The following is a 27,555-nucleotide window of genomic DNA, read 5'->3' on the forward strand; positions in this document are numbered from 1 at the left end:
GTTGTTGCAAATGGCCAGTATATGTTCGAGACTATTACACAGAGGTTTTTTTTCCTTTCTTTCCTTCCCATCCCGATATATTAGATTGCGGAGAAGCTGGCCCAGCTCCAGGAGCGGAGGAGAGACATCAACGATAAATGGAAAGAAAAGGAAGACTGGTTACAACTGGGTGAGCATTCTGAAGGATGTATTTGAAGCAGTCAGCGGGAAGCCTCTACCCAGGATTGACAAAGTCACATATATCTTATCCTTTACTCTGCACTCTGCTGTGTTTGTCAAAGAACAGTAATTCCACTCTGCACCTTCACAAAGGTGATGTCAAAGAATAAAGAAAATTACAGCACAGAAACAGGCCCTTCGCCCCCACCGACCGTGCTGCCCCCGTCGCTACCCCTACGCCCTACCCTTCCGGGGACCATATCCCTCTATTCCCATCCCGTTCATGTATTTGTCAAGACGCCCCCTTAAAACTCACTATCATATCTGCTTACACTCCCTCCCCCCGGCAACGAGTTCCAGGCACCCACCACCCTCTGTGTATAAAAACCTGCCTCGTACATCTCCTTTAAAACTTGTCCCTCGCACCTTAAATTATCCCCCCTAGTAATTAACTCTTCCACCCTGGGGAAAAAGCTTCTGACTATCCACTCTGTCCGTGCCCCTCATAATCTTGTAGATTTCTATCAGGTCTCCCCTCAACCTCCATTGTTCCAGTGAGAACAAACCAAGTTTCTCCAACCTCTCCTCATAGCTAATGCCCTCCATACCAGGCAACATCCTGGTAAATCTTTTCTGTACCCTCTCCAAAGCCTCCACATCCTTCTGGTAGTGTGGTGACCAGAATTGAACACCGTATTCCAAGTGTGGCCTAACTAAGCTGCAACATGACTTGCCAATTTTTAAACTCAGTGCCCCGGCCGATGAAGGCAAGCATGCTGTATGCCTTCTTGACTACCTTCTCCACCTGCATTGCCACTTTCAGTAACCTGTGTACCTGTACACCCAGATCCCTCTGCCTATCAATACTCTTAACGTTTTTGCCATTTACTGCATATTTCCTATCTGTATTAGACCTTCCATTTGTCAGTTTAGGCGCAGTATTGGCACACACCTAGAAACCTGTGCAAAGAATAACTACAAATGTGTATATCCAGAGGGAGTGATCCCAGGAATGAAAGGCTTGACATAGGGGGAGTATTTTGAGGATTCTGGGTCTGTCCTCAGTGGAGGATAAAAGGATTGGGGGGGCGGGGTGGCGGGCGGATCTCACTGAAACCTACGGAATACTGAAAGGCCTGGATAGAGCGGACATGGGGAAGATGTTTCCGTTAGTCGGAGAGACTGGGATCCAAGAGTTCAGAGTAAAGGGACAACCCTTTAAAACAGAGATGAGGAGGAATTTCTTCACCCAGGGAGCAGTGAATCTGTGGAATTCTTTGCCACAGAAGGCTGTGGAGGCCGGGTCATTGAGCGTCTTTAAGACAGAGATAGATAGGTTCTTGATTAATAAGGGGATCGGGGGTTATGGGGAAAAGACAGGAGAATGGGGTTGAGAAAATTATCAGCCGTGGTGGAGCAGACTCGATAGGCCGAATGGCCTAGTTCTGCTCCTATATCCTATGGTCTTTATTGGATTAATCTGATAGTTGAATGTCAGTTGAAGCAGATTTTATGGAATTTTCTTCAATCTGTTGAAGACATTGTCCAATGAGTTGGCACTGATCATACTGTCTTCTCTCTCTCTCTCCGTTTCTTTCCCATCAGTAATGGAGGTTCTCCAGTTTGGAAGGGACGCAACAGTTGCAGAGGCCTGGCTGGCGACTCAGGAGCCATATGTCAGAGCAGCCGACATCGGAAGCAACGTAGATGATGCTGAGAACCTGATCAAACGTCATGAAGAGTTTGAGAAATCGGCCGCGGCATGGGAAGAACGTTTCCTGGCCCTGGAGAAGCTAACTACAGTGAGTGCTGGAACATTCTGCCCCTTTACCTCTCAATTTCCTCCCCAGCTCCCTGGAAAATGCGGCAATCCCACCGAAATGGTCTTTGCCTGAGAGGTTTACCGGCCAATTGTCCCAACTGGTTTCTGATCTCCGCCAAGTAGTGCCCACCCTACTTTATCTCGTCCTATCAACATATCCTTCTATCCTTTTCTCCCCAGGTGTTTACCAATAGTTAGCGTTGCTGCCTCACAGTGCCAGGGTCTCGGATTTGAACCCCGACTTGGGTCACTGTCTGTGCAGAATCTGCATGTTCTCCTCAGTGTCCATGGGGGTTTGCTCCGGTTTTCCAGTCCAAAAGATGTGCAGGTTAGATGGATTGGCCATGCTAAATTGCCCCTTAGTGTCCAAAGATGTGTGGGTTAGATGGATTGGCCATGCTAAATTGCCCCTTAGTGTCCAAAGATGTGTGGGTTAGGTGGATTGGCCACGCTAAATTGTCCCTTAGTGTCCAAAGATGTGCAGGTTAGGGTGGATTGGCCATGCTAAATTGTCCCTTAGTGTCCAAAGATGTGCAGGTTAGGGTGGATTGGCCATGCTAAATTGCCCCTTAGTGTCCAAAGATGTGTGGGTTAGGTGGATTGGCCACGCTAAATTGTCCCTTAGTGTCCAAAGATGTGCAGGTTAGGGTGGATTGGCCATGCTAAATTGTCCCTTAGTGTCCAAAGATGTGCAGGTTAGGGTGGATTGGCCATGCTAAATTGTCCCTTAGTGTCCAAAGATGTGTGGGCTAGGTGGGTAAATGTACAGGGTTATGGGACTATGATGAGGTTGGGCCGGTGCAGACTCAGTGGGCTGAATGGTCTCCTTCTGCACTGTAAGATTAGTATAATAATGCAATGGGATATCCCACCTTGGTAAATATGTATGAGATATTCCGGATTGGTGGGAGATGTTCCAAGCCGTGGGCCGCGCTTGTGTTGCAAGTAATGTCTTTGTTTCTGGCAAGAACGTTGCCTCAGCGTCCCATCCTTTGTTGCAGCTGGAGCAACAAGAGATCCGCCGCAAACAGGAAGAGGAGGAGAGGAAGAGGAAGCCGCCCCCGCCACCCTCGCCCCCAATGCCACACATCTCCGTCACGGGGGAGGACAGCATGGAGAGCCGGAGTCGGGCACAGCAGAATGAACAGACACGGTAATGGCACTCACCAGTCAGGGCCTTCAGCGCTAGGAGTGACACGGTGACATGGTGGTTAGCACCGCTGCCTCACAGCGCCAGGGACCCGGGATCGATTCCCGGTCTCAGGTCACAGAATCACAGAATACTACAGTACAGAAGAGGCCCTTCGGCCCATAGGTCTGCACCGACACGTGAAATGCCCTATCCCATCTGCCAGCACTTGGCCCTGAATGTTATGATGTGCCAAGTACACATCCAGGTGCTTTTTAAAGGATGTGAGGCATCCCACCACCACCACCCTCCCAGCAGCGCATTCTAGATCCTCACCACCCTGTGGGAAAAAAGTCACTTTTCCTCAAATCCCCCCTAAACCTCCCACCCCTCACTTTTAACTTGCGTCCCCTCAAAACTGACCCTTCAACTAAGGGGACCAGCTGCTCCCTGTCCAGGCCCCTCATAATCTTGAACACCTCAATCAGATCTCCCCCTCAGTCTTTGCTCCAGAGAAAACAATCCAAGCCTATCCAACCTCTCTTCGTAACTTAACTACTCCATCCCAGGCAGCATCCCGGTGAATCTCCTCTGCACCCCCTCCAGTGCGATCACATCCTTTCTATAATGTGGCGACCAGAACTGCACACAGTCCTCCAGCCTCTCCGAAGTTCGATACAGCTCCATCATGACCTCTCTGTTTTTGTAATCTATATCCTAATTGATAAAGGCCTATTAACCTGCCTTTCCGCCTTCAGAAGTCTTCAGGGTTACTGTCTGTGTGGAGTTTGCACATTCTCCCTGTGTCTGCGTGGGTTTCCTCCGGGTGCTCCGGTTTCCTCCCACAGTCTGAAAGACGTGCTGGTTAGGTGCTAAATTCTCCCTCAGTGTAACCCGAACAGGCGCCGGAGTGTGGCGTCTAGGGGATTTTCATAGTAACTTCATTGCAGTGTTAATGCAAGCCTTACTTGTGACTAATAAATAAATTAAAAAGTGGGGAAATGTTATGAACAGAATTATGGAGACTCAAAAGGTTTGCTCCTGCTCAGTTGCTTCGTAGTTTGTATTTGACTCCAAAGTAACTGGAAGCGGATAATGTGACAGATGTATGTACAATTAGCTAGAAAGCATTTGTGATGTTGGCATTCATGCCTGGACTGTTTCCGACGTCACGGTAGGTGGTCTGTACAGAATCTGTCCAGGCAAGAGTATTGAAAGTGCTTTAATGTCCTGCGCTGGTAGACTAAACCGCCCAAACGAACATCAAAGTTCCCCCACTGCTCCTGCCCACCAGACTATGAAGATGGATTCATGTACCTTGCAACTGTGCCCAAATCCCTGATTCGATTGGATTTATTATTGTCACATGTATTAATGTACAGTGAAATGTATTGTTTCTTGTGCACTTTTTCCCAACAGAAGAAGGTGGAGGAGAAAATGTCTGGGGTGTGTGGGGCCCTTAATTATCCCGGCTGCTTTTCCCCGAGGCAGTGGGAAGTGTAGACAGAGTCAATGGATGGGAGGCTGGTTTGCGTGATGGGATTGGGCTACATTCACAACCTTTTGTAGTTTCTTGCAGTCTTGGACGGAGCAGGAGCCTCTACCAAGCTGTGATACAACCAGAAAGAATGCTTTCTATGGTGCATTTAACAATACATCATCTTGTCTGGAAGGCAGGACGTTTGAGTACAGGCCAGTGCCCTTTGCAATGTGTTAGCAGCGCCCAGTGGGTTTGTGAGCAGTGATCTCTCCCTTCATGTAACCTCGAAACAGTTTCTGAACGTTTCTGCTCTCCTTCCGACCCATGAGTCTTGGGTTTGAATCCAGACCGGTGAGACGGAAATCTCTTCCGTCCCTTCAGCCTGCCTGGATAGACGCTTCAACCTAGCGGGTGAATCATCCGATAGGGACAAGCACGGCCTCCCGACACTATCCTTTTAACAAAGATTCCAGACCGCGGGAGAATTTTAAATCACATTGATTAAAAGCCATGTGGAATGGTTCTCCTTTATCAACCTGCACAGCTACAGCATGTAATCAAGAAGACAAATGGTATGTTGGCCTTCATAGCCAGAGGATTGGAATATAGGGATAGGGATGTTTTGCTGCAATTGTACAGGGCATTGGTGAGGCCACACCTGGTGTATTGTGTACAGTTTTGGTCTCCTTATCTGAGGAAGGATGTTCCTTGCTATAGAGGGAGCACAGTGAAGGTTTACCAGGCTGATGCCTGGGATGACAGGTCTGTCATATGAGGAGAGACTAAGTCGGTTAGGATTATATTCACTGGAGTTTAGAAGAGGGTACCTCATCGAGACTAAGTCAGTTAGTGGGCAGCATGGTGCCACAGTGGATTAGCACTGCTGCTTCACAGTGCAAGGGTCCCAGGTTCAATTCCGACCTTGGTTGACTGTGTGGAGTCTGCACGTTTTCCCCATGTCTGCGTGGGTTTCCCCCAGGTGCTCCGGTTTCCTCCCACAGTCCAAAGATGTGCAGGTTAGGTAGGGGCCGTGTTAAATTGCCATTGCTTTCAGGGGGACTAGCAGGATAAATACATGGGTAGGGTTAAGAGAGTCAGGCCTGGGTAGGATTGTGGTCCTTCTGTAGCGTAGGGGTTCTATATTCTCTGGAGTTTAGAAGAGTGAGAGGGGATCTGATAGAAACTTATAAAATTCTAACAGGGTTAGACAGGGTAGATTCAGAAAGAATGTTCCCCATGGTGGGGAGAGTCCAGAACTAGGGGGTCAGAGTTTGAGGATTCAGGGTAAACCTTTTAGAACTGAGGTGAGGAGAAATTTCTTCACCCAGAGAGTGGTGGAATTCACTCCCACAGAAAGTAGTTGAGGCCAAAACGTTGTGTGATTTCAGGAAGAAATTAGATATAGTGTAATGACTTGAATCAGGCCATTGAGGTGGGCCTGTTGGAATATGAGCTCCCTGATTAAGGACCAAATTGAGGGGCCAATCAGGGAGCCTCTTGCTTTGTATTTAACCAGGCGTGTCAGTTCCTCTGGCACTCCGAGTGTGCACTGCTAACTGAAAGCAGTCTGTATGCGGTGGTTAGACTTGTAAATAAAGGGATTTTGATGAAGGGACTTCTGCCTCGGAGGATTTATTACATAGAGCTCTTGGGGCTAAAAGGGTCGAGGGATATGGGGGGGGGAATGGGATGGGATCAGGATATTGAATTTGATGATTAGCCATGATCTAAATGAAGGGCGGAGCAGGCTCGATGGGCTGAATGGCCTCCTCCTCCTTGTAGTTTCTCTGTTTGCCATCATTCCCTTCCGCGGTTTGCTGTCCTTAACTTTGACACTTGGCTATTCGCAGAGACGGTGAGATGGTGAATCATTTGGAACCCATTGCTCAGAATGGAGTACACTCGGACATGGAGTCACCACAGGTAGGTCACAGAGCCATTCTCTGTCAGTCCCTCATTGCTGCCCATGAGAGACAGCAGTGGGGCCACGGCAGTGTGTGTGACTTGGGACCCACTCTGCGCAGCGGCACCCACAATGGCAACCACGTAGATTTGATTTTGATTTGATTTGATTTATTATTGTCACATGTATTAGTATACAGTGAAAAGTATTGTTTCTGCACAGTATGCAGACAAAGCATACCGTTCATAGAGAAGGAAAGGAGAGAATGCAGAATGTAGTGTTACAGTCACAGCGAGGGTGTAGAGAAAGATCAACTTAATGCGAGGTAGGTCCATTCAAAAGTCTGATAGCAGCAGGGAGGAAGCTTTTCTTGAGTCGGTCGGAACGTGACCTCAGACTTTTGTATCTTTCCCGACGGAAGAACGTGGAAGAGAGAATGTCTGCGGTGTGTGAGGTCCTTAATTATACCGGCTGCTTTTCCTCGAGGCAGCGGAAAGTGTAGACAGAGTCAGTGGATGGGAGGCTGGTTTGCATGATGAACTGGGCTACATTCACAAACCTTTCTGCAGTTCCTGGGAAGCTGAGCTCCATTTTATGACGTGCATACCCTGCATTAGAACACTGAGATAAGAGTTATACCTTGAGGTCGCTGCTACTTGTGTCAGGCTAGCCACAAGTCTGGTAAGGATGCCTGATTGCTTTGCAAACCGAACCACAAGCTTTTCTTCTGGCTTGCTCTGGGAAGGAACTTTGCTGATTTCGTCCCTTTCCTTTTCTTGGTTATAATGGGTCTCACTCCGTTCTTTCAGCCTTTGGAAGATTTCAGACAATTGAGAGATGCTGTACCGTCATCTGTCACTGTGACTGTAAGTGCTTTCTGCTTCCTTGCTACTTTTCTTTCTGCAGTTGTTTCACTTTCCTCTCTGCCATAGATGTTGCAAGCATGAAAAGCCCAAAGTGAAAGGGCAAGCTGATGGGGAATGGGGGCTGGGGGGAGTGCGGGGCGGTTGACCTGATCGAGATCCTTAAAAATCATGGAACCATTTGTTATGGTAGATTTAGCAATGATGCATGTGGCACGGTGGGTTAGCACTGCTGCCTCACTCGCCAGGGACCCGGGTTCGATTCCTGACTTGGTTCACTGTCTGTGTAGAATTTGCACATTCTGTGCATGGGTTTTCTCCCACAGCCCAAAGATGTACAGGTTAGATGGATTGGCCATGCTAAATTGTCCCTTTGTATCCAAAGATGTGCAGGTTAGATGGATTGGCCATGCTAAATTGTCCCTTTGTATCCAAAGATGTACAGGTTAGGGGGATTGGCCATGCTAAATTGTCCCTTTGTATCCAAAGATGTGCAGGTTAGCTGGACTGGACATGCTAAATTGCCCCCTTAGTGCTTGGGATATATGTGGGGTTACGGGATAGGGCCTGGATAAATTACTCTGTGGGGGTGGCACAGTGGTTGGTACTGCTGCCTCACAGCGCCAGGGACCCGGGTTCAATTTCGGCCTTGGATCACTGTGTGGAGTTTGCATGTTCTCCCATGTCTGTGGGTTTCCTCCAGGTGCTCCAGTTTTCTCCCACGGTCCAAAGATGTGCAGCTTAGTTGATTTGACCATGCTGAATTGCCCCTTAGTGTCAGGAGGATTAGCAGGGTAAATACGTGGGGTTAGGGCCTGGGTGGGATTGTTGTCGGTGCAGACTTCATGGGCTAATAAGAACATAAGAACTAGGAGCAGGAGTCGGCCATCTGGCCCCTCGAGCCTGCTCCACCATTCAATAAGATCATGGCTGATCTTTTTGTGGACTCAGCTCCACTTACCCACCCGCTCACCATAACCCTTATTTCCTTTACTGTTCAAAAATCTGTCCATCCTTGCCTTAAAAACATTCAATGAGGGAGCCTCAACTGGGCGGGGAATTCCACAGATTCACAACCCTTTGTGTGAAGAAGTTCCTCCTCAACTCAGTCCTAAATCTGCTCCCCCTTATTTTGAGGCCATGCCCCCGAGTTCTAGTTTCACCCGCCAGTGGAAACAACTTCCCTGCTTCTATCTTATCCATTCCCTTCATAATCTTATATGTTTCTATAAGATCTCCCCTCATTCTTCTGAATTCCAATGAATATAGCCACAGTCTACTCAGTCTCTCCTCATAATCCAACCCTCTCAACTCCGGAATCAACCGAGTGAATCTCCCCTGCACCCCCTCCAGTGCCAGTATATCCTTTCTCAAGTAAGGAGACCAAAACTGTACACAGTGCTCCAGGTGTGGCCTCACCAGCACCTTATACAGCTGCAACATAACCTCCCTGTTTTTAAACTCCATCCCTCTCGCAATGAAGGACAAAATTCCATTTACCGCCTTAATGACCTGCTGCACCTACAAACCAACTCCTTGTGATTCCTGCACAAGGACACCCAGGTCCCTCTGCACAGCAGCATGCTGCAACTTTTTACCATTTAAATAATGGTCCATTTTGCTGTTAGTCCTACCAAAATGGATGAGCTCACATTTACCAACATTGTACTCCATCTGCTAAATCCTCGCACGTTCCCTTAGACTATTGATAACCCTTTGCAGACTTTCAGCACCCTCTGCACACACTTTGCTCTGCCACCCATCTTAGTGTCGTTTGCGAATTTTGAAACACTACACTTGGTTCCCAACTCCAAATCATTTATGTAAATTGTAACAATTGCAGTCCCAACACTGATCCCTGAGGCACACCACTAGTCACTGATTGCCAACCAGAAAAACACTCATTTACCCCCACTCATTGCTTTCTGTTAGTTAACCAATCCCTTATCCATTCCCTTCATCCGTCTTATATGTTTCTATAAGAACCACCCCCCTCATTCTTCTGAATTCCAATGAGTATGGCCCCAGTCTACTCAGTCTCTCCTCATAATCCAACCCTCTCAACTCCGGAATCACCCTAGTGAATCTCCTCTGCACCCCCTCCAGTGCCAGTATATCCTTTCCAGGATATGGTTTACTTCTGTACTGTAGCGATTCTATGATTCATTCTCTTCAAATCTGTCTGCAAATGCACTTTTTGCTTGAATTCAAATCATACCTAAAAGAAGATCGTTTGCTGCGTGACTTCAGGATGTGGCTACCCCCAGCAGGTAGAACTGGAAGCTCTGAATTGTAAGGAGAGGCTGGATAGGCTGGGACGTTTTGCCCTGGAGCATAGGAGGATGAGGGGTGACCTTATAGAGGTCTATAAAATCATGAGGGGCACAGATAAGGTGAATAGCCGGGGTCTTTTCCCCAGGGTAAGGGGGAGACCAAAACTGGAGGGCTTAGGTTTAAGGGGAAAGGGTACCCGAGGGGCAAATTATTCACACACACAGGGTAGTGCATGTATGGAATGAGATGCCAGAGAGGGTGGTCAAGATGGGTACAGTGACAACAATTAAAAGACATTTGGGCTGGGTGTATGTGGATGGGGAAAGGTTTAGAAGGATGAAAGCAAATTACTGCGGATGCTGGAATCTGAAACCCAAAGAGAAACCACTGGAAAATCTCAGCAGGTCTGGCAGCGTCTGTAAGGAGAGAAAAGAGCCAACGTTTCGAGTCCGGGTAACCCTTTGTCTTTCGAGTGTTTAGAGGGAGATGGGGCCCAACGTAGGCACTAGCTCAGTTTAGGAAGCTGAGTCGGCGTGGAGGAGATGGGCCAAAGGGCCTATTTCCAAGCTGTGTATCTTTAAGTCGATCTGAAGACGTGGCTGCATCTCATCCATCCATGGGATCAAAATATGTTGTTTTGCCACGTATGATACTCTGAAATTTAAGACAGAAAAGCAACACTGTGGAAAATTTGCCCAGTTTTTATTGCTATCTGTTCAGAAGAGAGTGGGGTTGCTGTGATTTTTTTATCTGTAGATATTTTCCCTTTTAATCGGTCGTTGTGCAGTTTCCCATCTTGCCCACCAGATGGTGATCTCAGCCAATAAATCCAACAACCCCTTCAATCACCGTCCCAAAGCAATGCAGCTTCTGAGGGCTGGTTGGAATAACACTGTGCAGCACAGAGCCTTGATAGCAGTCATCACCGATCCTGATGTTTTTACTGTCTGAAGCACGTTGCACCGCTTTCATAGTATCCCTACAGTACAGGAAAGGTCCATTTGGCCCATTGAGTCTGCACCGACCACAATCCCACCCAGGCCCTATCCCCGTAACCCCACATATTTATCCTGTTAATCACCTGAATTTAGCACAGCCAATCCACCTAACCTGCATATCTTTGGACACTAAGGGACTTTTTAGCGTGGCCAATCCATCTAACCTGCATACCTTTGCACTGTGGGAGGACACAGGAGCACCCAAAGGAAACTCAAGTGGTACAGTGGGTTAGCACTGCTGCCTCACAGCTCCAGGACCCCGGGTTTGATTCCTGGCTGGGGTCACTGTCTGTGTGGAGTCTGCATGCTCTCCCCGTGTCTGCGTGGGTTTCCTCCAGTTGCTCCGGTTTCCTCCCACAGTCCAAAAGACATGCTGTTTAAGTGCTAAATTCTCCCTCAATGTAACCCGAACGGGTGCCGGAGTGTGGCGACTAGGGAATTTTCACAGTGACTTCATTGCGGTGTTAATGAAAGCCTACCTGTGACACAAACAAAATAAACTTTAAACTGTCCATCACAAACTGAGTGCCGACCAACAGAGACTGTAATGATTTCTACCATCAAATTACTGTGAAAATCCCCCACTCCGGTGCCTGTTCGGGTACACTGAGGGAGAATTTAGCGCAGCCAATGCGCCTAACCAACACGTCTTTCAGGACTGTGGGAGGAAACCGGAGCACCCGGAGGAAACCCACACAGGCATGGGGAGAACGTGCAGACACTGCACAGACAGTGACCCAAGCTGAGAATTGAACCTGGGTCTCAGGCAATGGTGCTAACCATTGTGTCACCCACAGGCCTTGTATGGTACTTATTAATCATTTCACACAGAGGCCACAAACATTAGCAAAGATGTGTGGGTTAGGTGGATTGACCATGTTAAATTGCCCCTTAGTGTCCAAAGATGTGCAGGTTAGGTGGATTGACCATGCTAAAATTCCCCTTTGTGCTGGTGAATTAGCTAGGGTAAATAGTGAGGTTACGGTGATAGAGCCTGGGTGGGATTGTTGTCGATGTAGATTTGTTGGGTCGAACAGCCGCCTCCTGCCACTGTAGGGATTCTAGGATTAGAATCTAGAATAAGGCTCGTTTTGTGTACTCAACTGTAGACCACTGATGGACATGAGGTAAATGATGAATGAGAACCTTCGACCTGTAACTGGGAATTTCAATTGACACTGTGATGAATGATGTCTTCCTAATCTCGACTGTGATGTCCTCCTCCTCCCCAGGTTAGTGAAGCATCAGAACCCGTCAACGGGACGAGTGCGGCAACAGAATCCAAAAGGGACCACAGTCCTGCCAAGAAGACACCGCAGTCGTCTCCACGCCCAAGCTCTGTCAGTACCCCCCTCACCAAATCACAGGACACGGCGACTGTACATTTGGAAGGTATTTTGTGTCGAAAGCATGAATGGGAGTCTCACAACAAGAAAGCTTCCAGTAGGTAAGGGGGCGGCAAAATCAACAGTTGTATACAAACAGTTGTATGTCAAGCAATTTGGCACGGCCAATCCACCTAACCTGCACATCTTTGGAGTGTGGGAGGAAACAGGAGCACCCGGAGGAAACCCACGCAGACAAAGGGGGAGCGCAGTTGTGGACCCAAGTGTTTTACCCAAGACCCCTAGTTCTAATTTCACCTGCCAGTGGAAACAACCTCCCTGCTTCTATCTTATCTATTCCCTTCATAACCTTATATGTTTCTATAAGATCTCCCCTTATTCTTTTGAATTCCGATGAGCATAGCATCTCACTCCAGGTATGATGCACTGGGGAGCTTTTATCAAACAAAGTTTATTTAAAGTTAAAGTTTATTTATTAGTCACTAGTAAGGCTTACATTAACACTGCAATGAAGTTACTGTGAAAATCCCCTAGTCGCCACACTCCGGCATCTGTTTGGATCAATGTACCATAAGCAGAACGTCTTTCGGGACTGTGGGAGGAAACTGGAGCACCCGGAGGAAGCCCATGCAGACACGGGGAGAACATGCAAATTCCACACAGACAGTGACCCAAGCTGGGAATCGAACCCAGGTCGCTGTCACTGTGGAGCAGCAGTGCTAACCCACTGTTCTACCGAGCCAGTAAGAACAACAGTTAGAATGTAACAAAAAAAATGAACTTAACTTTTACCAATGAAAATACTTGGACATGGCAAATTATAATCTGTAACAGCTAGCTATCTCTGTTGTTCCAATTTAAACCAATATTTCCAAAGACATACACCCTTCTTCAAAATTAGTTGGCACAAAAATAAGTATGCTCCCGTGATGCTAGATTTTCAGCTTTCTAACACTTCTCTGGAAACTGCTGCCTGGATCTCTTCCAGAAGGATATATATTCAAAAAGCAAGACTTCAGAACAGTTAATTCAGTCATGGCAGCTCCAAGTCTCCAGAGACAGATTGGGAAATTTCTCTCTCTGCAACTTCCTGTACTCGGCTTTTACTTTAAACACCTTCCAAACATTCCAGTTTAATGAGATAAACAACTCAAACATAAACAGTGCAACTCATTAACTCTTTACTGAACTTTATGCCTTCAATGCACAATAACTTTACCTGAATATCAAATTTAACCATTTAACTACCAAGTTTAGGGAAAACGTTGGCCAAGAAATAGCCTCAATGCAGAATCTATCTTCTTCTTCTTCTCTGAAGCATCCTTCAGGTTACAGGTCTTCTTGCGATGGTTGATCTCTTCCAAGTTATCACCAGTAAATAAAGGCTGCACCTGTCTTTATATCCACAGTCCTCCACTCGCTTATGGATGATTCTCTGTCTTCTAGCCAACTGTGTAACCAGAAACCGATCACATGGCTTGAACATCCAGTAAAATTACTTCTGAACGACGCCATTGTGTTTAGTTCAAATTGCATGCTCCATACATAACAGCCATAACAATTGAAGCCACAATGTCTCGATTAATGTAAACAACTTCCCTTATCTGACCTACACAGGAAACTTCAGATCAGAGCTCCCAGACCAGATTCTTATCCAGAGTAACTTTACAACCTGCACCTAGGTTTAATCTATAAATTGGCCAAAAAAATCCCAGCGTGCTTAACTCTAAGCCAGAACAGCCGTTTTAAAGCCACTATTGCCATTATTATTGTTAAATTATAGCCGTCCTTTCTCCGTCCACATTCTCAAACAGCACTTCTCAAAGAAAATCCATTCTCAAGAATCTTCAAGAAGGAAACTTACCGCCTGGCAGATTCCAGTCTCCAGAGAAGGGAAAAGAGAAACACTGCTCTCTCAACTCAAAAGCAGCGTCTGAAGAAACACTGAACTGGAATTCCCTATTTAAGTTTAGCTGTATCCAGTCATATGACCATAACTGTCAAGCATCCCAATCAAACCCCGCTCTACAAAATCCCAGAGTAACACCATTTGCTCAGATGAAGCAATTAAGCTGCTGCAGTGACAAAACACGATATTGGTTGAAGACAGAACGGCACTGATAAAATGGAGGGGACTGCAAGAAATATACTACACAGAAACATGCCTCAAATACATTTCTTAGAAGGCTCAGTATCATCACAGGGGAATGGCATTTAGTAAATTGTTCATTCAGGGAAGCAGTGCAGACACATTGGGCCAAATGACCTCCATCTGTGCATTCATGATTCTGTGATAGTTTCTCAAATGTATTAGTCACCCACTGCCTTAACTCCTATAATAACCTTTGCTCTTTTAAATATGTATATATTTATGTGTGTGTTTGTCCAATTACTTTCCTGGATTCTTACAAAACAACCTATCCGACATCTATACAGGCTCTTCCTCATGCACCCTGTCCCATTCTCCTCTTACCTCACGCATTGCTGCTTGTTTATTAAGTGCCCACATGGACTCTCTCCCTCTCCTTGCAGCATGCAGTGTATAACTGATGTCCAGATACCTGTAATTAGCTCAGATGAAGCAATTACGCTGCTGCAGTAACAAGACAGGATATCGGTTGTAGACAGAATGGCACCAAAAGAACATCTTGGTGTGGAATTGCCGGTGTTGGACTGGTGTGGGTACAGTAAGTCTCACAGCACCAGGTTAAGTCCAACAGGTTTATTTGGTAGCACGAGCTTTCAGAGCATTGCCTCTTCATCAGGTGAGTGCAGAGTTCAGTTCACAAACAGGGCATATATAGACATATATATTTAGTTCACAAACAGGGCAGATATAGTTTGTGTCTGTATATACCCTGTTTGTGAACTGAACTCTTCACTCTCCTGATGAAGGGGCAATGCTGCAAAAGCTTGTGCTACCAAGACTTTAGCTTGGTGCTGTGAGACTACAAAAATATCCTACACAGAAGCGTAAGAACTAGGAGCAGGAGTGGGCCATTTGGCCCCTCGAACCTGGTAAGAAGTCTCACAACACCAGGTTTAAGTCCAACCAATTTATTTGATAGTAAACTCACTAGCTTTCGAGGTTTCCCTCTTCGTCAGGTGAATGGAGAGTTCTGGCCTCAGACAGACCATATAACAGCACAAACAGTTCACAGATTACTGATTAGAATGCGAATCTTTACAAAATTCACATTCTAATCAGTAATCTGTAAACTGTCTGAGGCCAGAACTCTCCATTCACCTGACGAAGAGGGAAACCTCGAAAGCTTGTGAATTTACTGTCAAATAAACCTGTTGGACTTTAACCTGGTGTTGTCAGACTTCTTACTGTGTTTACCCCAGTCCAACACTGGCATCTCCACATCATGACTACCCTCGAACCTGCTGAGCATTTCAATAAGATCATGGTTGATCTTTTCATGGACTCAGTTCCACTTACCCGCCCGCTCACCATAACCCTTAATTCCTTTACTGTTCAAAAATCTATCTATCCTTGCCTTAAAAACATTCGATGAGGTAGCCTCAACTGGGCAGGGAATTCCACAGATTCACAACCCTTTGTGAGAAGAAGTTCCTCCTCAACTCAGTCCTAAATCTGCTCCCCCTTATTTTGAGGCCATGCCCCCTAGTTCTAGTTTCACCCACCAGTGGAAACAACTTCCCTGCTTCTATCTTATCGATTCCCTTCATAATCTTATATGTTTCTATAAGATCTCCCCTCATTCTTCTGAATTCCAATGAGTATGGCCCCAGTCTACTCAGTCTCTCCTCATAAGCCAACACTCCCAACTCTGGAATCTCCTCTGCTCCCCCTCCAGTGCCAATATATCCAGTGTAACATGACTCAAATACACTTCTTAAAAGGTGCGTACCATCTCAGGGGAATGGCAGTTGGTGAGTTGCTCCTTCAGGGGGGCCAATTTTGGGTAGGCGGTGCAGGCTGCGATTAATTCTGATCTGATGTCCGCCCTGAATGGGTTATTCTAACCGCTGTGATGCTGTTCCTGCAGGTCGTGGCAGAACGTGTACTGCGCATTGAGGAACAGGAGTCTTGGTTTCTATAAAGACGCCAAGACTGCCTCCAGTGGCATCCCGTACCACGGAGAGGTTCCGGTCAGCCTGACAGACGCCAAGTGTGAGGTGGCACATGATTACAAGAAGAGAAAATACGTCTTCAAACTCAGGTAAAAGAATGAAAGAGAAGGAGTCGGATTTAGTGTCATTTTTGTTTGTGATGGAAGGAGGAGTTGATTGTACTTCCTCAGCTGCAGAACGGACTGTTGCTGCTTAAGTTTATTTATTAGTGTCACAAGTAGGCTTACATTAACACTGCAGTGAAGTTACTGTAAAAATTCCTTAGTCGCTACCCTCCGGGTTCGGGTACACTGAGTCATAGAGGTTTACAGCATGGAAACAGGCCCTTCGGCCCAACTTGTCCATGCCGCCCTTTTTTTTAAACCCTGAACATAGACCCAGTTGTCTGCGTTTGGCCCATATCCCTCTATACCCATCTTACCCATGTAACTGTCTAAATGTGTTTTAACAGATAAAATTGTACCCGCCTCTACTACTACCTCTGGCAGCTCGTTCCAGACACTCACCACCCTCTGCGTGAAAAAATTGCCCCTCTGGACCCTTTTGTATCTCTCCCCTCTCACCTTAAACCGATGCCCTCTAGTTTTAGACTCCCCTACCTTTGGGAAAAGATATTGACTATCTAGCTGATCTATGCCCCAGATATTGACACCGAGGGACAATTTAGCATGGCCCAATGCACCCAAACCAGCACATCTTTCGGACTGTGGGGGGAAACCGGAGCACCCGGAGGAAACCCACGCAGACACAGGGAGAACATGCAGACTCCACACAGATAGTGACCCAAGCTGGGAATTGAATCTGGGTCCCTGGTACTGTGAGCCAGCAGTGCTAACCCACTGTGCCACACTCCTTCAGACTGAGTCTGAAGCTTTAAGCTGGTATTAATGTTGCAAAACGGGGAAATCTTACCAGAAAAATTCTGGGGTCCTGGGACTGCCCCTTGATTTTAAACTCCAAACACAGCGAGATTAGAAGGTGTCAGTCGCAATCTGACAAAGCTTTGATTGAAATGTACAGGCTTATTCTCTCCTTGCTGTCCAAGCTCACAGAATTTATTTTCCATTGCAGACTCAGTGAAGGGAAGGAGTTCCTATTCCAGGCCAAGGATGAGGTAAGCACCGGCCATTTGCAGTTTGATATAAACGGTGACCATGACTGAACCCTGACCATACTGAACACACAGGGAACACAGCCCAGGTTATATGGCAGAGGAACAGGCGCACTCACCACTTATCCCACTGCATACAATTCAAGCACGACGCAGTTAAGACTAGATGATGTCTGAGGAGAAGCAGGCCATTCGGCCCATCGAGTTCACTCTGCCATTCGATGAGATCGTGACTGACCCGATGTGATAATTCTTATGGAATATCACTGAATCTCTGCAGTGCAGAAAGCGGCCATTTGGCCCATCGAGCCCACACTGCCAACAGACCCACCCAGGCCACATCCCCATAACCTCCACATAGCCACCCTGCCCCTCCTCCTGACACTAAGAGGCAATTTAGCATGTCTAATCCACCTAACCCACACATCGTTGGACAGTAATTGGCAATTTAGCATGGCCAATCCACCTAACTTGCGCATCATTGAACATCAAGGGGCAATTTAACATGGCCGATCCACCTAACCCTCACAGCTTTGAACACTAAGGGACAAATTAACATGGTCAATCCACCTAACCTGCACATCTTTGGGAGGAAACCATCCCGTCCATATTAATTGAATTTTGAATCCCACCTGCTGCCGTGGAAAGATTCAAACCCAGGACATTAACCTCAGGGGGAGTGGGGGACTTGGATTACTAGTCCAGTTACATTGCCGCTACGCCACCATCCCCTAACACCTGTCTAACTAACCTGCCAACATTCGCTGCTCATCCTCACACACAGATAGTGAATGAGCCACCGGCAACTGACACATGTCCAATCAAACACAGCCAGAGGTGGGGACAGCACTCAAAATAATACAGTGCAGAAGAGGCCCTTCAGCCCATGAAAGGCCCTGATCTGCCCACCCATCATACTTGCCAGCACTTGGCCCATAGCCCTAAATATTATGGCGTGTCAAGTGCTCATCCAGATACTTTATAAATAGTCTCACAACAACAGGTTTATTTGGAATCACGAGCTTTCGGAGCGCTGCTCCTTCATCAGGTGAGTGGAGAGGTTTCACAAACAAGGCATATAGACACAGACACAATCGCAAGATAATGGTTGGAATGCGAGTCTTGCATTATGTTACAATTGTGTCTGTGTCTATATGCCGTGTTTGTGAAACCTACCTCTCCACTCACGTGATGAAGGAGCAGTGCTCCAAAAGCTTGTGATTCCAAATAAACCTGTTGGACTTGAACCTGTTAGACTTCTTACTGTCCCCACCCCAGTCCAACGCCGACATCTCCGCATCACAAGTACTTTTTAAAGGATGTGGGGCATCCCACCTCCACCACCCTTCCAGGCAACGCATTCCAGACCCTCACCACCTTCTGGATAAAAAAGATGTTCCTCATATCCCCCCCCCAAACCTTCCGCCCCTCAGTCTTTCAACTTGTGTCCCCGCTGGATCGAGAAGGCGAGGGAGCAGATTGTTGACATCTGCCGGGTGTGTCTTACAGGCGGAAATGAACAGCTGGATTGACGGGATCTCCACGTCCATCTCCAGCAGCCAAGATGACCGCTACCCTGCCAACCCCCAGGGCCTGACGCGAGCCATGACGATGCCCCCGATATCTCCCAACAGCGGCGAGACAGTCACCCTCCGACGGGACAAGGACGGGAAGGAGAAAGACCGGGAGAAGAGGTTCAGCTTCTTCAAGAAAAAATAGGGAGCAACCCCCGAAAAGCTGCCGAGATTCCTTTTTGAGAAAACAACCACCCAAGTCTCAAGTCACCACACTTCACACGTCATTCCAGTCGATTCCAGCTTGTCTTCATTTCCGAATGACTCTGTGGCTAACATTCCCGGGGCATGGGAGGGAGTGGGGGGTGAAATTCTGGGGGTGGGATGGTGGCGGGGGGGGGGGGAGGTGGGCGGGGGGAGAATATACAAGGAACAAACTCTTGTCTTATCAATGGGGCAAACAAAATAGCAACACTTCAGGAATGGTTAGTGGGACATTTCTAGAGAACCTGATTCAAAATTCACGAGAGATCGGTCTCGATTATCTTTCGCGTTGTCGCAACAGAGAGAGAGAGAGAGTGATTTACAAAACAGAAACAAAACGCTATGACAGGTGATCGCACGCAAGTGTAAATTGCTTTGACTGGGCTGAGACTGTTGGGTGCCTGGTTGGCCTTTATCTGATGGTTTGAAATTGTGTTATGTTGGACTTCTTTGCTCCCCCCCACCGTCACCCCCTGATCCCCCCGCCTTGTATCCCTCCTTCACCGTCAAAAAGACTAATGGGACCCCTCCCCCTAGCCTCTGCCATCCCCCCTTCACACAGCTTGCTGTTAACTCCGTCTCTTTCCCCATCTCGCCCTGGCAAACGGCTGCAAAACAAGTGAGACGGGCAGAGTTGGAAATGGCGTACCTCGCCAGCAAACAGCCGCCGCCTCTCGGTGCCATTTCATTTCTTGCTTCCCCTCTCCCTTCCTCCACCTCACCCCCACCCCTCCTCCTCTCCAACTTAGCGGAAATGTGGGGAGTTGGAGAGGAGTGGGGGGAAATGGGACACAAAACTGTCAAATGACATCTGAAGGGGGTTACAGTGCAATGTGAGAAATATCCGTGTATTTATTGAAAACTTGAAGGTACGTGAAAAGTTCGGGGGGGGGCGGTGGTGGTGGAGGAGGGGTGGTGGTGAGGAGGAACAGGAGGCAACATCGGACCAGAGGCTGTATATTTGTCCTTGCTGAAATGGTTAGATGGCAGTAACCTCAGCCGCTCCTCCCTCGCAGTTCTCCTGCTAAGTTAAGACAGTGAACCTTTTTGAAACACACATCTGCTGTTGATGTGGGTGAGGACGTGCCAAACTTCCTTTCTCTCTCGCTCGCAGGCCTGCGCTTTAATCCAGGTGTTGCAAAGAATTATTGTTTTACAGTTGAACACACAGACTATAGAGCTTGTCAAAGCAGTCTATTTACCTAAATGGTTGTAGTGAAATTTGTAGATTAATTCGATGTGGGGGATTTTTTTTGCTTTCTTCAGTGGCTTTTAAGTTTAATTTCCAATATATCCCGGGTTCAATTCCGGCCTCGGGTCACTGTCTGTGCAGAGTTTGCACGTTCTCTCTCTCCCTGTGTCTGCGTGGGTTTCCTCCAGGTGCTCCAGTTTCCTCCCATGCTCCAAAGATGTGGAGGTTAGGTGGATTGGCCATGTTAAATTGCCCCTTAGTGTCCAAAGATATGTGGGTTAGATGGATTGGCCATGCTAAATTGTCCCAAGATGCGTTGGATAGTGGGATTAGCGGATAACTATGTGGGGTTGCGGGGATAGGGTCTGGGTAGGATTGTGGTCAGTGCAGACTCGATGGGTTGAATGACCTCTTTCTACACTGTAGGGATTCTATGAATATGAGTAGCTCTCCCCCCGCTCCCCCAACCTTTTGCAGCCATTGGCAAAAGCATCCCAGATGTAAACTCTGCTGTGGGTCACATTGTGGAATGTGCATTGCGAAGGTGTTGGTGTGTCCAGGTATGCTGACGGTTCCTCTCGTATCCTAGTCTGTTAGGAGGTAAGACTGGCCGTTCCGCCCCAGAGGATTTCTCTTGTCCACTCGGCTGTGGACAGTGTAACCTGAGTTTGAAAGCTTGGCCTTATCTGCCTCCACCTCCGGTCCCGCTAACTGTCTCCGTTCTTTCTCTCTCGTGCTGCGCTGCCTCGGCCTCGTCAGGCGCTGGCCCAGAGCCGGCTGTGGCTCTTTAAGAAGCGTGGCACTGAGCTCGACAGGTGGAAGGGTCAAAGGAAGAGGAAGAGTCAGCAGCAGCAGGAGGTAGGAGAGATGTTAAGAGAGGTGAGCGAACAGTCAATGAGGAACTTGATGAGAAGGCATTAGAAGGAGGAGGAAGGTAGGAGGAAGTCTTTGTGATGGGTTTTGTCACTTGTCAGGTATATGCTACGGAAACAGGTGTAACTTCGCTGTTGATAGAATCAGCAGTCTGTTTGAGTTGAGCTGTTGAAGTGTTTTAAATGGGCCCTGGGACTTAATTCTGGTAAATTCCCCGCCCTCACCCCATGGTGTGACCAGGCGAAGTCAGAACCTGAAAGGCACCAAGCTAGGGGTGGCACAGTGGGCTAGCACTGCCACCTCACAAGCGCCAGGGACCCAGGTTTGATTCCCAGCCTCAGGACACTGTCTGTGTGGAGTCTAACCTTCTCTCCCTGTGTCTGCGTGGGTTTCCTCCAGATGCTCCAGTTAGGTGAATTGGTCATGGCAAATTGCCCCTTAGTGTCCAAAGACGTGCATTGGACTGTGCTAAAATTCTCCCTCAGTTGTACCCAAACAGGTGCCAGAGTGTGGCGACTAGGGGATTTTCACAGCAACTTCATTGCGACACTCGTGTAAAATAAATAAAGTTGAAAGCCGTAAAAGTCAACCCGATAATAAAAATCAGTCACGGGAACAGACAAAGTTCGGAAAGTTGAGAATATATTGGAAGCAGCAGCAAGGCTGGAGGTGGTGGGGGGGGAGTGCGCGGGTTGGTGTCGGGTGTGACTTTGAGGTTTAGATACTGAACCCTGCTGTCTGACAGGAGCCCCTAGTTGTTGAAGACCTTCAGCCTAGCGGTGGTACAACATATTTCTCACAAATTGTAACAAGAAACCAAATCTTCTTGAAAAGGAATGGGCCGATGGGCGTTAGGTTTTGAACATGTTTGAGAGATGAATGATCATAGACGTTGCAATATTTTTACAGACTCTTTAAAGTTTGCTGGTGGATTCCAGGCTGTCCACTCTTTTGCCGAGGACCCTGCAGCACACAGACGTGGTGGGGAGAAGTGACAGAGACAGACAGGGTTGTTGGAGAGAGAGAGGGGCACTACCTCCTTGGACCTCTGTAGCTGCAGCAGGGTCCCGTGCAGATGTTCCCACGTTTCCACTGCTCCACCCGATAGCACCTTTGAAGGAAATTTCACCACACGGACACTGGTGGTCACAGACTTTACTCTGTATCACCGACCCTTTGGTTAAAGCGAGAGGTGGCTGAATTCTGGATCTGATTTGGAGCAAAGTAGCAGGGTGTTATTATTGCCTGTAGTTTACTGGTCCGATGTAAGGTACGCATGCAGTGTGTGGCAGTTTCCACCCCAAGTCTAATACATTCCCTTTTGTGATATGCTGTTTACAAACAGACTCATCATTTCACTCCTTCCAATTCGTTCTCACTCACCAGTAACAAGCAATCAGTATCTTTCCCTAGTGCCAAGCGGCCCCGAGTGCCAGTGTGAAGTGGATGTGCTTTATACGGTTCAGCAACCCTCCCACCATTCAGCTCCAATCCTTGATGGTGACAATTTCTCTGGTCTGGTGAAATAAGGAAGCAAAAGGGGTTCAAGGCAGAGGGAATTCTTTGTGGGGAATGGAAGAACGAGTAGCTGGTGTATCCAGGAAGGCAGAAAGAGGAAAAACTTTTTAAGATGCTGTTTGCTTTTCAGTCCTAAACGTTCGCCCGTGATGTTCCGAAAGGAACCATCTCAAGAACAGTTAACTTAGTTGTGGTGCCCAGAGTACCTGGACTTGGTACATCCAGTGCCATTGTGGGACCAAGAATACACCAGATTTGGTACATACACCCAGTGCCATTGTTCCATCGAGCTGACCAAACCCGTGTTACCAATGATCCCAGCTGATCAGACTGTCCCCCTCTGTGCCACTCTCTGCCAACCTGTTAACACAGCCCATTGTGCCAGTGATGTAAATTAGCTTTTGGATTGCGCCGCCCAACCAGTGCGAGTAGTTTTTGTTTTGCAAGAGCAGTTTTGTTTAAATCGTTTCGACTTTGGAAAGTCAGAAGTTGGAAGACGTTTTGGTGCCTTGGCTGTGCGTTTTAACTGCTTTGCCAGCATGGGAGAAAGGAGTAGCAATGTGGGAACATTGCCTGTGGAGCATTCGGATGGATTTGTGTAGCCAACAGGCCAGGATCAACACCCGGCAACTTTGCAAAGACCTGACTCACTGTCATTCAGCCAGGTTCCGCGCAAGCGAGGAACATGAAGCCCGAACTATGTCTCCCTTGCAAAGTCAGACCCCAGGGTAAAGATCACGGAGCCCGTGGGTCCTGCCACAGGGTTTTGAGTGGGGTGAGTGGTGGGCTTGCCCTTCACCCTGAATGTGTATCCATGGGAGCTGGCCCGAGTGCAGGGTCCGAGAGAGAGCCGGCTAGTGTTATTGCAACGCGCACCGTGCTGTCAGAGAAGGACCAGTGCCTGTGAAACACAACCCCGGGGAGGGATGGACAGAAAATGAGATGAGCAGCAGAAGGAAATGGGAAGAAGCCACATGCCAACCATCCCAAGAGTACGTAGCATTGAGTAGCGTCAACAACCAGACCCCTTTTTTATGTATAGAATGATATCCAACACGTACACTACAGTTATGTAAGGATATTGTGTGTTCTAAAATAGTTTTATCAGTGCTTTAGATAGAGGTTACATAAGCAGTGGAACAGTTTATAAACTGATTTTAATTTTACGGGGCTGGGATATATAAGCACAATAAAGGTGGGCACTGAGTGAAATGATAATGTGTAACTGTGGTGAGCAGCGTGTGGCTGGAGCGCTGAACAGAATCAGAAAACATGCAGCAGATCCGATAGAATCAGTAAGAAGTCTGACCAAATTAATCTGTCGCTTCCTCCCCAGAAGCTGACTGACTTGCTGAGCATTTCTTCCTGTCGTTGGGGTGAGGTTGTTGCATTGAGTTGTGGTCTGAGATCCAAGCTTTACCAGTGGGAATGTCAATCCAAGTTTTCTCCTTATGGCTGTTGGTAGGAAGGTGACCTGCCCACCGCGCCCCCCCCCCCCCCCCCCCCCCAACTAAATCAACACATGTCACACCCTTATTTCTGTTTGCCACGTTTGGCATTTTTTGATTAAGAATTGGGAGCTTTTTTTATGAGGGGATCTTTCTTGCACTTGGGAAGTTGAGAGGCGAGAATAGCTGGCAGAGGAAGTGTTGCAGAGACTTTGTTTATGGTTCAAATATTGACTGCTCGTACCTGTCCTGGGAGTGTTTGATGGGGGACAGTGTAGAGGGAGCTTTACTCTGTATCTAACCCCGTGCTGTCCCTGTCCTGGGAGTGTTTGATGGGGGACAGTGTAGAGGGAGCTTTACTCTGTATCTAACCCCGTGCTGTACCTGTCCTGGGAGTGATGGATGGGGGGACAGTGTAGAGGGAACTTTACTCTTTTATCTAACCCCGTGTGGAGGGAGCTTTATCCTGTGTCTTAACCCACATTGTACCTGCCCTGGGAGTGTCTGATGGGGGAAGAGTGTAGGGTGAAACTATGCTGCATTCAACCCATTCTGTCCAAAAACCATGCTGACGCTTGATGCTAGTGTTGACACCTCCCCGCCCCCTCTCCCCCCCCCCCCCGCCCGCCAAAACATGAGCACAAAATTCAAAGTGAAAACAAAAAGATGTGTAGCTTGGCGGAAATATTTGCTCCGACACCGACTCATTTGATCGAATTGTCTGTGGCTCCATCCATCCGACCAAAATGGACAGCAGTGAATGGCGGTCAGTTTTTTGTTGGCTGTTTCTTATGTTATCAGCCACTGACCCATCCCCAACTCAAGAGCGATGCTAAAGGTGGTGAAAGCTAATGGACAGAACAGTTGTGGACGTGAAGGACTGACCCAATGGACCACCACAACTGAGGCTCGGTTAATAACTTGGCTGCACCAGGGTGTTGAAGATGTTCCCGTTTACAGGCTTACTAATGAATGGAGTGGCCTTGGTGTTCCCATTTGACGTTTTTGTTTGGAATATTATAACCTCTCTATTTACTGGCTTCTTATTGTACTGAGAATAAAGAGTGCATTTAAAACTGTTCTCCACGTGCCTTGGTTACTCGAGTTCCCAGAGTGCTGTAACAAATATTATTCGGTGTCAAAAGGAGGAAGTTAGATTCCCGATGATCGCTTATGGGGGGGTGGGGGGGGACGCTGTAACCAAACTGTATCACTCAATTCCCAGCTTGGCTCACTGTCTGTGTGGTGATTTCCTCCGGGTGCTCCGGTTTCCTCCCACAGTCTGAAAGATGTGCTGGTTAGATGCTAAATTCTCCCACAGTGTAACCCAAACAGGAGTGTGGTGACTAGGGGGATTTTCACAGTAACTTCGTTGCAGTGTTAATGTGAGCCTTGTGATAATAAATAAACTTTACTTTAAAGAAGGATCCCTATCAGACTGAGGTTCGTTGGGAGCCAGTGGTACCTTTACTGATCTTGGGGCAGCACAGTGGGTTAGCACTGCTGCCTCACTGCGCCAGGGACCCAGGTTCAGTTCCTGGCTTGGGTCACTGTGTGGAGTCTGCATGTTCTCCCCCGTGTTTGCATGGCTTTCCTCTGGATGCTCCAGTTTCCTCCCACAGTCTGAAAGACGTGCTGGTTCGGGTGCATTGACCCGAACAGGCGCCGGACTGTGGCGACTAGGGGAATTTCACAGTAACTTCATTGCAGTGTAAGCCTTACTTGCGATCTTGGGGTGACACAATGGTTAGTACTGCTGCTTCACAGCGCCAGGGACCCGGGTTCAATTCCAGACTGTGTGGAGTTTGCACATTTTCCCTGTATCTGCATGGGTTTCCTCTGGGTGCTCCGATTTCCTCCCACAGACGTGCTGGTTAGGGTGCATTGGCCGTGCTAAATTCTCGCTCAGTGTACCTGAACATTGCCACATGGAGTGTGGCAACTAGGGGGATTTTCACAGTGACTTCATTGCGGTGTTAATGTAAGCCTACTCCTAACTAATAAATAATTTCAAAAATGAACCTTGACAATTTGCCTCAATGCTTCTAGTTCCGGTTCCTGTCTGCTGCTTTCCAGTCACTCCCTCTTGAAAGTTTGCATGTGCGAACCAAAGAGCCATATTTGCAGGTGGACTCCATTGTGATACCCCAATGACCGAATAGCTCGCTGGGTCTCTTGTCAGAACTTCCCACTTGAGGAACATCTACGAGAGGGAAGCAGGCTTCCAACGAGGAAAAGTAGAGTGCAACGCAGCAGAACTGACGGTAAGAAAAAGATTATTTATTTTGGATTGTGACCTGTGGTACTGTGACAACTGTGGATTATATCAATAGGGAATTACAATACAAAAGCAGGGGATTTATGCTAAACCCTTTACAAATCTCTGGTTCGGCTGCAGCTGGGTCTAATTCTGGCCACTATTACGGTACAGAGATTTACCAGAATGATACCAGGCCTCAGGAAATTCGGTTTTATGGGAAAATTACAGAGCACAATGAGAGACGAGAGCAGGAAGAGATGTCGAACTGCTCCACCGTTCTGTAAGATCATGGCTGATCCTTTTACCTCAGTTACAATATCCTGCAATACCTTCATATCTCTTGATTTACCAAAGCTTTGACAAAGGTTCAGCTGGACTCGAAACGTCAGCTCTTTTCTCTCCTTACAGATGCTGCCAAACCTGCTGAGATTTTCCAGCGTTTTCTCTTTTGGTTTCAGATTCCAGCATCCACAATAATTGGCTTTTATTTTTAAAAATCTTAGCTGTCTTTGACTTGGATATATTCGTTGTCCAAACATCCACAACTCTCTGGACTAGAGGAATCATTCGAGAGAGAATTTCTCAGCTGTGCCTGAACTGGTTTCAGTGAGATCATCTCTTATTCTGCGGAAGTTCAGAGAACGCCACAGTCTACTCGGTCTGTCCCTCTCAGGGTAATCACCTCATGCCAGGAATCAGTGTGGTGAATCACAGTGGGTTGGCACTGCTGTCTCACGGCGTCAGGGACCCGGCTTCGATTCCCATCTTGGGTCACTGTCTGTGTGGAGTCTGCACATTCTCCCCGTGCCTGCGTGGGTTTCCTCCGGGTGCTCCGGTTTCCTCCCACAGTCCAAAACAAAACGCGCAGGTTAGGGGCATTAGTCATGCTAAATTACCCCTTAGTGTACAAATATGTGCAGGTTAGGGGGATTAGCAGGATGAGTATGTCAACCTTTGTGGCTCTGGTGCACAACCATTCTCTGGGAATACTGACATTACAGTTTAGGGTCGGGGGGGGCGTGTAGTTGGGCTGGCGTGAGTTGGAACATTAGGAGGTAAACTGGAAGTGCTTCTGTGTTTCTGAACGATGTACCCTCTTGTTATACCAGACACTTCATGGTGCGATAATGTACGTGAATAAAAGCATGGACGTCACTGATTGGCATTTTCAGTACCTTGATAACAGAGGTGACCTTTCTGAGCAGATGAAATGCCATTGTGATGTTGGCCCAGCAGCCTTTTCAATAGAAATATATATTGTATGCATAATTCATGAAACATGCTGACATCCAACATCTTA

The 27,555-nt window shown here is 47.6% G+C and overlaps 1 protein-coding gene across 4 annotated transcripts in view; it reads left to right on the top strand.

The window, feature by feature from the left end:
• The window catches only part of LOC145337623 (spectrin beta chain, non-erythrocytic 1-like), a 304,515-nt gene extending 285,445 nt beyond the window's left edge, over positions 1 to 19,070 (top strand). For 3 of the 4 annotated variants that reach the window (XM_080182424.1, XM_080182425.1, XM_080182426.1), the window contains 9 exons: positions 85 to 169; positions 1,765 to 1,961; positions 2,983 to 3,134; positions 6,441 to 6,513; positions 7,303 to 7,359; positions 11,861 to 12,075; positions 15,991 to 16,164; positions 17,147 to 17,189; positions 18,696 to 19,070. In XM_080182424.1, coding sequence (XP_080038550.1) covers positions 85 to 169; positions 1,765 to 1,961; positions 2,983 to 3,134; positions 6,441 to 6,513; positions 7,303 to 7,359; positions 11,861 to 12,075; positions 15,991 to 16,164; positions 17,147 to 17,189; positions 18,696 to 18,905 — 1,206 coding nt within the window. In that variant the 3' untranslated portion in view covers positions 18,906 to 19,070. The remainder of the gene's footprint in view (positions 1 to 84; positions 170 to 1,764; positions 1,962 to 2,982; positions 3,135 to 6,440; positions 6,514 to 7,302; positions 7,360 to 11,860; positions 12,076 to 15,990; positions 16,165 to 17,146; positions 17,190 to 18,695) is intronic. The other variant, XM_080182427.1, reaches the window with a different exon arrangement.
• The last annotated feature ends 8,485 nt before the right edge of the window (positions 19,071 to 27,555 follow it).

This window comes from Carcharhinus amblyrhynchos, unplaced genomic scaffold (genome assembly GCF_965287045.1).
Source record: "Carcharhinus amblyrhynchos unplaced genomic scaffold, sCarAmb.v2.hapA scaffold_54, whole genome shotgun sequence".
NCBI lineage: Eukaryota > Metazoa > Chordata > Chondrichthyes > Carcharhiniformes > Carcharhinidae > Carcharhinus > Carcharhinus amblyrhynchos.